At 44.5% G+C, this 12,123-nt stretch overlaps 2 protein-coding genes across 2 annotated transcripts in view; one reads left to right on the top strand and one right to left on the bottom strand.

Moving 5' to 3' along the window:
- ZFAT (zinc finger and AT-hook domain containing) overlaps positions 1–12,123 on the top strand; it is a 983,920-nt gene that overhangs the window by 693,916 nt on the left and 277,881 nt on the right. The gene's annotated exons all lie outside the window — the stretch shown is intronic.
- Positions 8,206–12,123, bottom strand: part of CCN4 (cellular communication network factor 4) — a 36,028-nt gene continuing 32,110 nt past the window's right edge. Inside the window, exons 3-5 of the mRNA XM_061374124.1 lie at positions 11,181–11,438; positions 9,077–9,270; positions 8,206–8,576 (exon numbers count right to left, since the gene is read on the bottom strand). Coding sequence (XP_061230108.1) covers positions 8,277–8,576; positions 9,077–9,270; positions 11,181–11,438 — 752 coding nt within the window. The 3' untranslated portion in view covers positions 8,206–8,276. The remainder of the gene's footprint in view (positions 8,577–9,076; positions 9,271–11,180; positions 11,439–12,123) is intronic.

The raw sequence follows: 12,123 nt of genomic DNA, 5'->3' as shown, positions 1-12,123 counted from the left end.
GGAATGCATCCAAGCCTTCTTGTGGCACAAAGGGATCTGTGAGCACTTCTGAGCTGTGAGGAGTTGCTAGGACCATTCTAAATGTCAGCTTTGTACCAAAAAGTATTCATTTGGCAAGGAACAGCATGTACCTGTGCAGAAAAACTGGAGGGGACAGTACAGAGTAGTGGTGTCCTACCTTTTTCAAGGAGTTAGGACTCCTCTTTCCTTGCAATAGTGGTCTCCTGGCATCCTTAACTTGTGCTGAACTGAAAAGTGGAAGATTTATTAGAAATGTGTTAGATTTATAAAGTGGTAAATTTATTAGAAATAAAAAGTTAGAAAAAAATGAAAGTGTTTTGTTTTTGTTTTTTTTTTTTATAGAACCCCTTCTTAGAGCTTGCAAACTGGAGTTCTTGCAGGCAGAATTAGTCTGGATACTGTAGTGTCACTAAACCAGAAAAGATGAGCTGGGGTTTCACCTTCTTCTCAGGGTATGAATGGCCATTATAGAGCAAGGAGCTCCTTTGGCACCGAGGAAATTCAGATTGGGTAACGGAAGGTTTCCAGAAAATAAGCATTTCACCCCTTACAGCGCTTTGGGGATTATAAAGGGTGGTATAAGACAAAACGGGCCCTCAGGGACCAAGAGGGTTCCTGATTACATTGCAGTATCTCAATACCAAACCTTTGCTTAGTGGCACTCTTTAAAACCACTAGTAGAAAGGATGTTGTTGTTGCTGAAATCTGAGTTCTTCCCACCTCTGCCTGGGACTTGACATCTACTGTACAAAAATATGGCTGGACCTCAATGCGGTTTTTTCCCCTCCCTCCCTCCCCTGGCGGGAGGAGCGGGAGAGGATGTGGCAATACCATGTTGTCACTGCAGGACTTTTGTGCTGAAGGATGCTGCTTCCCTCTTTTAAAAGTCCCTAGAGACTAAACAGCTGGAAACTTTAACCTAGATGTGTTTTGGGGGTTTATGATTAATGTCATGTGCTGCAAGCAATGGGCTGAGCTGGAGAAAAAACAGTTTATAGCAAAGCTGCTTATTTTTTTTCTATCCAGTGCTAGAATCCTCTTCCTGTCTGTTTTTGCATCTTGGGCAGAGTGTCTGCTGCAATCCTTAAGGTAACGTGGGCTGTTGTTTCTTAACAACACAACACACCGAGCAGTGTCTCATTGCAGCATGATCCTCTCCATTCCCACATGCTGTTTGCTTGGGATTGCACTATTTTGCACTGGTTTGCACCATTTCACTGGAACTGAAATTGTCTCCCGCTCTGTATATATATGAACAGCTGGTTTGATGTGTGGATTTAGTGTTTCCACTGAGCCAAATATAGGCTTTATGTTGATAGCTGATCACTGCTGCGCCCAATGTTTAAATAACTGAGGGAAAGGATGTCAGGGTATTTTAAGAGATCAGCCCTTCCCCCTCAGCCCTTTGTAACAGGCAGACAGAGGCTCTCACTGTTTCTATCTATTGCTTCATTAAGGGCTCCATTCATTTTACAAACAACACAGCTGCTGACCAGCATTGGGGGGAGAAAAAGAAAGAATGAAAGAAAAAAAAGGCTTCTGATTGCAACTGCCAAACAGTTCAGTGTCTATTCCCTGCAGCTCAGCATAGGGATCACTTGCTCACTCAGCACCTCCTGGGGGCTGGAGGACAGTTGTTATTCGGATGTAATTAAAGAGGCAGTCCCCTACCCTATATACACCCTGGTTTTGGCACTGGTGGCTGTGGGAAGTACATCAAGCACAGGATGCAGACATCACCCGGCATCTCCAACAGAACCCAAGAGTTGGGAAGAGGGACAGTGGGCAGCTCTTCCTTCCCAAGCAGCACCATCCCAGTGAGCTGTGACCTGCAGCAGAGATGGGAAATATATCCTTGGGTGACCTGCCACTCTATGCGGTTGCTTATGGCTGAGGGGGATTATGGTGCTCATTAAGGTCAAGGTCAGCGTGTGAATGGGGCTCGTGAGGGAAGAGCTGTTTGCTGGGCTGATGCACTCAGGGAGGGCCAGTGCTGCATGACTGACAGCACTCAGGAAAGAGCAAGAACTGCCACCAGCCCAGACATTGCACCCCTTGGCTCTGTGTGTGTGTCCATGTGTGTGCAGACATGTGTGTGTGAGCAGGTCCCCGAGATGCTTGGCACCCTGCATGCAGGATGATGGGCAGGGAAGATGAGGCTGATGAGCTGCGGTTTCACTACACATGGTGGACCTGGCATCAGTACAGGGCATGGTCAACCAGCTTGTAGAGCCTGTTCCAAGCAAAGGTGTCACACAGCCCTTTGCACAGTGGTGAGATGCACACAGACAGAGCCCCTTGCCTTACCTCATGTCTACATTTGCATCTCTTCAGCTATGAATTGCCATTTACTGACTGATTGGAAAGTGTTTTCATTTTTACTTGGTAATGACCAGTGACCAGTAAGTTCTTTATCACCAGCTGCCAGTGTTAGATTCAAGCATGTGGCAATTCCCTCCCTGCTGCTCATGCAAGCTTGGGGCAGGGGAGGTCCCACAGAAGCCTAGTCAATCACAAGGTCAACACTTCATTGGGAAAGAGAAAGGTGCTTAGGAGATGATGGGTTTCCAAGACTAGTCCAAATGCAGGGGCTGAGAAAGCAACCAGAGAGCCCTTCAAGCAAGGTCATGTGCTTGGCAGCTGCCTCATATGCAGGTGGAAGACACAGGGGGCCAGATCAGAGTTCTGGTGCCTATAGGGGCAGCAGGGAAATGTGCTACCTTTGCTGAGATCTTTGCCAGAGGCATAGCTGGATGGAAAGTACTTAAAAATCCAGAAGGCTTCCCTCAACAGCAAAAATGACCCATTAAAAACACATGAAGAGGAGGGCTGGGGAGAGGGTGCTTTCACACCTTGTTCTGGCAGTCATAGGCAAGCCCAAAGGACTCATCACTGTTCAGTTACAGGAGGCCACTGCAAGTGTTTAAATTCCCACTTTGGGCTGGAAGGCAAGCTTGCTTAAATGGTAAAATCCTTACTGGGGTCAAGATATATAAATGCAGGGATATGGATAAGGATTCTTTAATTTAAATGCTTTTCCCCTATCTTTAATAACATTGAACAATTTCTGCTGTGGCTGCTGCAAACGGGTTACTCCCGCAACCACTCAGGTTTGCTGCTAAAGAAGACAGGATTATCCAGTTGAGTGACACACTCTACTTTGCTCAGAGGCTCTAGGCAGGCTACCCCAAGTCCAGGAAGAATGCTGGGGGAAAAACATACAAACAGCAAATGCAGAGCCAGAAACAGGCCAGTAAATAAAGACGTGTGAGCTGGGGAGCACCTGGCTTTCCCAGGCTGCCAAAATAGTCATACAGAGGGAAATGCTCTCAGAGCATCCTCTTTCACCACATGCTTGTTTTTATGTGTTCTTCAGTTCAGTGCTTCGTCACTGATTGCAAAAGCACACTTGGACATTGGCCAGGTGAGGAGATTGGAGAAGGAAATGAAATATCAGTGGCAAAAGTATGTTACCTAAGCTTCGAGGTGCCTAAGCTTCTAAATGAGCTGTCAGTCATAGATTCATTAATCATTTACCACTTATGATGTTATTTACTGTCTTTAAACCATAGGAGCAACATGCCACCCATAAAATCTCGCCACAATGCCATACGAATGAGTAATACGTGTTACATAGCTGGAGTAATGCAGACTGACGCTTCGAACCAGTCTGGTTTTCCCATTCTTCCATATATTACAGCATACAAAGCTCAGAGAAATAGCTCTGTAGAACTGTTTAAATGGGGAAGTCGCAGTTTGAGAAGGTGTGTGTATAGATATGTGCCTGTAGTTAATGAGAGCGCTCTGTCTCCATCAGTGTAACAAACTGCTTGTCTTAAAACTCCCTCAAAAACCCAGCAGAAAAAATATCCCAGCATTTAGTTTACAAGACAACACAGTGTTTCTGAATAGTGTGGTCTTATTGCAGCATTATATATCCACAGAACATCCCTAGTGAGCATATGAAAAACAGAGCAACTGCACTACACCCTGTTTCCAGTTGCACACACACTGAAACAGTGCTTTAAATTCTAGACGATGCTCCATGCAAAGGCATCTTTCTAAGTTACATGCTTGCTTCTTCAGGGAGTGGATAGCTTGCTTTCTGGGGCTCCCCAACAAGGCAGCTTGAGCCACCGTAGTGATCAGGTGAAGTCTGTACAGATGGCTAACGGTGATGGTCACTGGAGCTAAATGGAGTCTTGCCATTTGTATCAGCATGATCTGACCCTTAAAGTCCCATCCTTCATCCTTGTCCCAGCCTACAGGTCCAACAGGATGACTGTCATGGGCTGGACGTGTGTCAAACTGCCTTGGTTTAGCCTGGATTTCAAAACCCTGCTCCCATCCTTTGTGAAGCCTGGAGTGCTGCAGCAGAGGGGTCTGGCACGCGCTCTGATCCTGGTATCTCCTCAATGCTATTATTGTTACACTCTTGGATGATGGTACCGCTTTCAGGTCCCAGCAGAGACCTTGACCCATTGTATGAGGCACTGTACAACGCTCCTGCTGGAGAAGTTTCAACAGATGCAATGAACACTAGGGCCTTGTTCTGTCTCTGGAGAATGGAGGAAAAGCAAAGCAAAGGGTTGGATCCATGAAAGCCTTTGAGGAGCTAGATCCTGCGTGTATTTAAACAGTAACCACAAAAGTTCTTTTGTAAAGATACATGAGGTGCCCAGCGCACAGGGAGCCAGGGAACTGAGATTAAAAGCTAGTCCATCGCCTTAGTTCCAGGGCTAATCTTCTTGTAAACATCCATTAAAACAAAGACTTTCTAATGCATCACAAACTGCCAGGCAAATTCACTGGCTACAAGTGTTGCTCTTTCCCTTTCAGTGTCATCAGACAAAGAATTGCACAAGCTAGTGAGGCTTAGTTTCCTATACATTTGTGCCCAATGCCCCCACAAAACCCCTTTACATCAGTGTAATAACCACTATTCCCCATCTGTGATGCCTTCGGCTGTCCCTGTTCCACTGCTGCTTGTTTCCAAATGGTTCATCTGTTCAAAATCCCTTAATGCTGCTGATGTGGTTCGGCCACACTGTAGATGTGTTAGATGTGTTGGCTGCCTGGCAGATGTGTATGAGCTTTTAGTGGGAGCAATGTGGTGGGTTTCTTCCCTGTCTTGCTGTTTTATTTAACTTGTTATTTTGGGAATCACAGTGCTTCCAAAATCTTCACTCTTCTGCCTACTTTGTTTGACGTTTCCCACAAAGGGACTGACTGACAGACAAATGCACAGTACAGTTTCGTGTGCCTTGTTCCCTTGGGAAACCAGGCTAGAAACAGAAACATCTTGGGTGCATTGGGTGAGATCTCTGGTTCCCAGGCATTCACTTCTCTAAAAACTGACACACACTGGAGCTGCTGGTCATGCATTAGCTTACAATAGCTTCTTTTATCTCACAATGAAAGCTGTGTGTTTCAGCCACCGCAGCATTTGATTATGGTGGTTACAGTGTCAGCTAATTGCAAAGCGAAGCAAGCTTATTAAGTGCCACAGTTGTGGGCATGTCTTCTGAGCCTGTTTGCTTGTTTCCTTATGTGTACATGTAAGACAAAGGCTGTTTATATATATGTTTATATATATTATGTATATAGTATATGTTATTTATATTATATATATGTTTATATGTATAAACATATGCATATGTTTATATGTATATTTGTGAATTCCATTTTATGCACTGTAGGAATACATGTATGTCAATATATACATGTATATTCATGGGCATTTTCATATATGGTTTTATATATAACATTTTCTACAAAATTATATAAATGCATGCATATGATATTTTCGATATGTGTACATACACATACATATATGGGTATGTATATTTGTATATATGCATATATATACATGTATATATACACACACGCATATTATATTTTAGAATTAGAGACACAATTCCAAGTCATATTTAAGGGATCTGACTGGTAAAGAGGTCCTAGGATGGCTTCCTTACCAAGCACTTCAATAAAGACAATTTTCCCTTTGGAAAACATCATCAACTTGTTGGCCAGGGCCACTTTTTCATATGCTCCCATGGACCTCTTTTTACCAAGTGATGGAGTTTGAAATAGAATGTGCTTACTTTTGCAAGTGCTGAGGTTCATTTGGGTGAAGGTGAACAGGTCAGATGTGACCTCTGCTGTCACTTCATCCATGCTAATAGTAGTCGCAAGGCTGAATCTTGAAAAGTACTGGTGTCTTCAGGTTCCTTATGAGCAGAGGAACAAACAGGAGAGGTGTTTTGTGCCTGCACTGGAGCACGCAGGCAGGGATCACCCTTATTTTCTGCCATTGGGGATTTAGAATCATCACATCATAGAACAATTAGGGTTGGAAAGGATCATAAGCTCATCTAGTTCCAATCCCCCTGCCATGGGCAGGGGGACACCTCACATTAAAACATGTCACCAAGACTTTGGTCCAACCTGGCCTTGAACACCGCCAAGAAACATTGTGCCCAGTGCCACCACATCTCAACAAAGTTTCAAAAAAGAAATTGTAAAAGCTTTGAATTAAGGAATGACCTAGCTCTATGAGAAATCAATGGGCCAAATCCTTGTATATATAAAAAATAGAAGCTATTGAAGTTAACAGCTTTTGAAGATATGCAGCATTTTTCCTATTTGTTTTTACATAAGGATTGTGTTATTTTCAGCCTGCTCACAAGAAGTTTTATCATAGCCAGAAAGATTCATGTCTCCCTAGAATCTAACTTTGTCTGGGTTACCAAATTGAAGAAAAACAACTTGCCAATTGAAACTAAAGCAAAAGAAGTGACTGATGTAAACCAGTTGCATCATCCCAGGTTCAGCCCTGTACGGGTCCAGCCTCCGAACCGTGCATCATTCAGCCATTTTGCTGTGCTACCAGGTATTTTGGAAGCAGCTGTTCCAGTTCTTCATGGAGAAACACATTTCTACTCTCCCAAGTGAAGCAACAGCCAATGTGCGATGGTGCATGGGTGCTGTGCTAACAGTTTATTGGAGAATAAAACTGTCTCCGTCACCCTTCAGTGACGACAAACTGATTGCCAGAAAGGTAGTGACAATTTTCTTTTGGCTGACATTTGCATGTGAAACCACTTGTGCAGAAAATATTCACACTGATGTTTACTCCAAGCAGTAGCCCGGTTGACCCAGTGCACCAGAAGCTATGCCAAAGGTTGTCCTCTCCTTTTGCATCCTAGCCTCTGTAACACATGCCTCCTTTCTTCTACTCCAGCCATGTAAAACAAAGGTATGTGTCACTGGCAGGGTGTCATTAGGAAGTGGGACCTGTGTGTTGGTAACACACAGAAGGAGGTGGTGGTCCCCAGGCACACCTCATTTCTATGTAAATAAATGGGCACATGAGATATTGCCCTTCATCTTCCATCTGACTCTGCATTTCATCCCTCAGAGCTAGCCTAGAAGCAAAACATAACACACAGGTAAGAGGATCTAACCTGAAAACATGAGGTCTGGGGCGGTCATTTTAGATTCAAAGCATCCAGGCTGCTCAGGATCAGAGCAGGCAGAGAAACTGTGAAAATATCCCTGGTACAAGATGCTCTAAGAGATCTAGGTGAGTCCAAGGAGAGAAGGAAACAGAGGTTCTTGGACCCAGCCTCGTGAAGTGAGAGGCAGACTTACTGCACAGAGACCTCAGGAGAAACTTTGTTCCCCCTAGGCTTTTCCTATGAACTTCACCATGGGCATTCATCTGACTAAGAATGACAGAGGGCTAGTTCTGGGGCTCATATTGGTGTAATAGAGACTAGAGTCTAGTCCTGACGGTCAGCAGTAGTCAAGACTGAAGTGTGGTATTGAAAATGAAACATGTATGCCAATGCTCATTTTCCAGCTCAGACCACATTAGTCAAGAGATGACAGTAATGATATCTGAATCTCATGTCTAAGCTACAAACGGACATACTCTTGTTGTAGTAGTGTACTATTCTTTCCTTTGGGTAATTAAACTGTTGGCCTAGGACAGTGCCAGCGGGCCTGTAATTTAAGTCTTGGGATCTGTGCATAGAGGAATTTTTGGCTGCTGTTAATGGATGGATGTCTATTAGAGTTGAAAATACTGCTTGTTCAAGGCCTTTCCAAAAACAGTGAGACAAAACAAGGAGACTTAACATCCTAGCTCAGGAAAAAAACAAATTGTACATTGGCAGTGGATGAAGATTCTCCTTTTATTTTAAATCCTCTGTAAAATCAGAGCAATGGGTCAATTCCAGCATTCAGCCTATTTAATTAGCGATTTCAGAGTAATCATGGTAATGAGCCAAGTCGGCAAAGATGTCATTGGGGTTCTTGCAGTTCAGGTTGCAGAAGCAAGCATTGATCCACATGATTTTCCAGGAAAACTCAGTTCCGTCTGGGCACTGGAACCTCACTTCAATAGTCTTGGACTTGTAGGGTGTGCAGCACCTATTGTCTGTGCAGACACCACAGTACTTGGGTCTATATGGACTTTTGCTCACACATCCTGAGATGGTGTAGTTCATTGGTTCGTTGGCCCTGTAGACAGCCAAACACTTCTTCCCAGGCTAAATCAGAACAGAAAAGAGACAGGTTAATACATCTTGCTGACACAAGTAGGACATACAAACAACCTTCCCCGTACTTAAAGGGTTTTGAAGCTGTTAGGAAGCATTTTACAGCCCTGATCTAGAAGCTGTGGCAGTTTTACATGCTTAGACATGTGAGCCTAAAAGCTGCAAGTAGAGTACTTGCAAATACAGATCATAGCCATGACCAGCAGTGCACCAGTGTTCTTCCACAACCTGAGTCCCAGGTCTGTCTGAACAGTGAGCACAGTGGACTTGGCTTGCCTTCCCTTGCAAGGACCCTTTGGCTGGAACTAAAGCTCTCAGGGGGTGGTTTTCATGCCAGCATGTGGAAGCACAGGGGGGACATGTTCTTGACCTCTTTGCAGCACAGAAAGTCCATGTAGAAGTGCAGCCTTCAGAAGCCTGAATGCTGCCAAACAAAGGTTAACCCCGTGTCCAGACAAAGATCCAGGGCTGTGCAAAGGAGCAGTCCCCACCTTAATGTGCTTGGTGATATCCACCTCGCAGGGCCGCATGTTGCACAGGCGGCTTTCCTTCAGGAGCCGGCACTGGTCGTTGTCATTGGAAATCCTGGTGGAGATGCCCAGCCCGCAGGTCTTTGAGCAGGGACTCCAGGGGGAGGTGTGCACGATGCAGTTCTTCTGCCAGGCTTCATCCTCCCCCTCGTACGCTGCAGGGACCAGATTAACCCCATGTTATTCAGCCGCAGCAGCTTTCCATATTAAACCCCCTCTCCCCAGCTCATTACACATTCAGGCCAGTAACCCAAACAATGAAATTACAGAGGAGTGGCTCAGCATTCCCCTGAACCCTCTCATCCCACCCCCTTTGCTGCTGACCTACTTTGTGTCAGACCCTCTGGTGCTGCAAGCGCTTGGGGCCAAGGCTCATTTCTTTATCTCCCTTTGCAGCCTCACTCACACAAGGGGGTCCTTGTCTGGGACCCCCAGGTGCTGCCACAATGCAAACAATTACAGCCAGTGCAGAAAAGGGATGAAGTTTTATTTCTGAGCCCATTCAATTGATTCTGTAACAGAAAGTGGTCAACAGCCTGCTGGATGGCCGAGGGGCTTGGGAAGCAGCCACTGCCTTTCACTAGGAGGAAGAGCAGCTTGAATAGCTCTCAGAGGGCTTGGCAGCCACTTGAAGAAGGGGTGGGCTCTGTTTTGAAAGCAGCTGACAACCCCAGTTCAGATTCCTTCACAGCCACAGCCAAGGTCCTCACTGGTCTTTGACTCACAGTACAGCCCACAGGCAAAGCTCTGATAGAAACTGCTGCATTGAGCTTGCTCAGTATTAGATTTATTACTCTATTAGTTATTATGTTAAACGTAGTAATTGCTAGCCTTGCTTTTATAAGGTTTCTGCTTATGAGAGAAAAAGTCAGGCAAGGAAAGCTGTGTTATGCCCATCTTGGGACACAGACCATGAAGGCATAAGGTTAATTTCAGGAGTAAATATTTTGAATTTGGACCTACAGTTCAAAGCTACCATGGACATAAGTGAGGGTGAAACTCTAGTGGGTTTAGCCCACAAAATGGAGACTGAGGCTTTGTTTTGTGCAACAGAAATACAGATCAAGGACTGGGAATAAAACCTTTACCAGTAAGGAGCCAAAATACTGGTTTACAGCAAGCATTCCATGTGTCCTTGAGGTCTGCTTTTGTGAGATAGTCTAAAATATGGAGCGAATGTCACTACATTGCATCACAAGGTGTCACGAGGATAAATTTAAGACGTATGGCAGGGTAAGTCCATCTTAAGCCTTTGGGGTCAGAAGCAAGTGGCACCAGCTCTGTGCAGTGAGCTACATGATCCTCACTATGAATGTGAGTGTGAGAAAAGGAGATACCTTATGTAATACATAATATAGTTCAATAATGTCAGAATTCAGTTCAATCAGTCCAGAATTGTGAACAACTGGCAGTGAAGCTTCCACAGTAAATGTTTTCAAGGTGTTATGTAACTTTGGGACTACTAAAATACAGGGGCTTTAAAATCACAGAATCCCACATTGGTTTGGGTTGGAAGGGACCTTAAAGATCATCCAATTCCAGCCCCCTGCCATGGGCAGAGAGACCTTCCACTAGACCAGGTTGCTCGAAGCCCTGTCCAACCTGCTTTTGAATGTTTCCAGGGATGAGGCAGCCACAGCTTCTCTGGGTACCCTGTGCAGTGCCTCAGCACCCTCACAGGGAAGAATTCTTCTTTATATCCAGTCTATAACCCAGACAGAAAGTCTCAGTCCCAAATTAAACTGAACTCATTCTGCTTTGCAGAGGGCCCAGACTGAATACAAACTGGTGACGTAAAAAGGACCTGTGACATCTTCCAAGTGCCAGCAGATGTGTGCTTCAGAGGGGACTTTGTCACACAAGCATGCCTGGTGAATCTCACATTGCTGCTAAGCAATTCAAGCACACTGCTGTGTTTCACATGGCCTCTCCTTCACTACATGCTGTAATGTCTGTGCCTCATTCACACAAAGACCAGATGCCTGCCGCTACAAGCTGATACTTTGGTTTTAGACTGACTTCCAGTTGCCCATTGACAGAGAAGTCCACTTCAGTCCAACCATACCTGCAGAAGAGATGTGTCGTGGAGATGTCTTCCTGATTTTCTTGGAGTCATCACAGATCCACTGCTCACAGCACTTCCCTGCTAACTTAATCAGCTTTGGGTTTGGGCACCAGACAAGGGGAGGACGTGAGTTTGTGCACATGGGAATACAGCCCACTGCCCCGTTAATACACGTGCAGTTGTATTTGCAGTTGGGCTGAAACGTGTCCCCATTGTTATACCTGACCCCGTTGAGGACACATCCTACACCGACAATCTCTGAAAGGAAAGAAGAAGAGAGAAAGACACACAGAGCACTGTTAGAATAATGCTGGTGACAAACAGTGCTGATGGGCTTCTGTACCAAGCTGCTCCCTGGGCTGATGGAGCCAACATGGAGACACAGCTGTGGGATGTTGTGGTCAGCGTGATGCTGAGCCAAATGTGGTTACACCATCTAGGAAACAGTTTTCATTCTGAATCACAGCAAAAAAAAAAAAGAAGAATCTTTTAATGCGTCATGGAGAAAAGAAGCTAGAAAATAAAACAGGTTTTATCCACAAATTCTCATTTAAAAATCATTTTGTAGCCTGCTGGTAAAAGAAGGAGCAATAAAGGTAATTAAATAGGTAGTGAGTGAAATCTAATGTTTTCAGGGATATATGAGAGGACCACATGGAGTTGCAAATATGACTCATCTCTTCACAACACCTTCTGAAGGAACAGCAGATCACCCAAGTAAAGAAATGCTTAAAATGGCACTGGAATCCTATATTTAGGCAACTTTTTTATCACAGAACAGTTTTCTTTGAAAATGAAGTAATACATTATAAGGCCACAAAAATTGGTATTTTATGAATATTTTAAAATAACATCACAAAAAAAACACAAAAAAAGAAAAAAAACCAAACTTTTGATTGCCCATGAACAGAAATCACATTGGTTCAAAAAGCAGCCACTTACT

The sequence above is a fragment of the Neopsephotus bourkii genome, unplaced genomic scaffold (genome assembly GCF_033783945.1).
Source record: "Neopsephotus bourkii isolate Nb327-2 ecotype Australia unplaced genomic scaffold, CSIRO-AGI_Nbou_v1 NB_1637, whole genome shotgun sequence".
Taxonomy (NCBI): Eukaryota; Metazoa; Chordata; class Aves; order Psittaciformes; family Psittacidae; genus Neopsephotus; species Neopsephotus bourkii.
The sequence above is the reverse complement of the archived record's forward strand: the minus strand, read 5'-3'. Positions and strand labels throughout refer to the sequence as shown.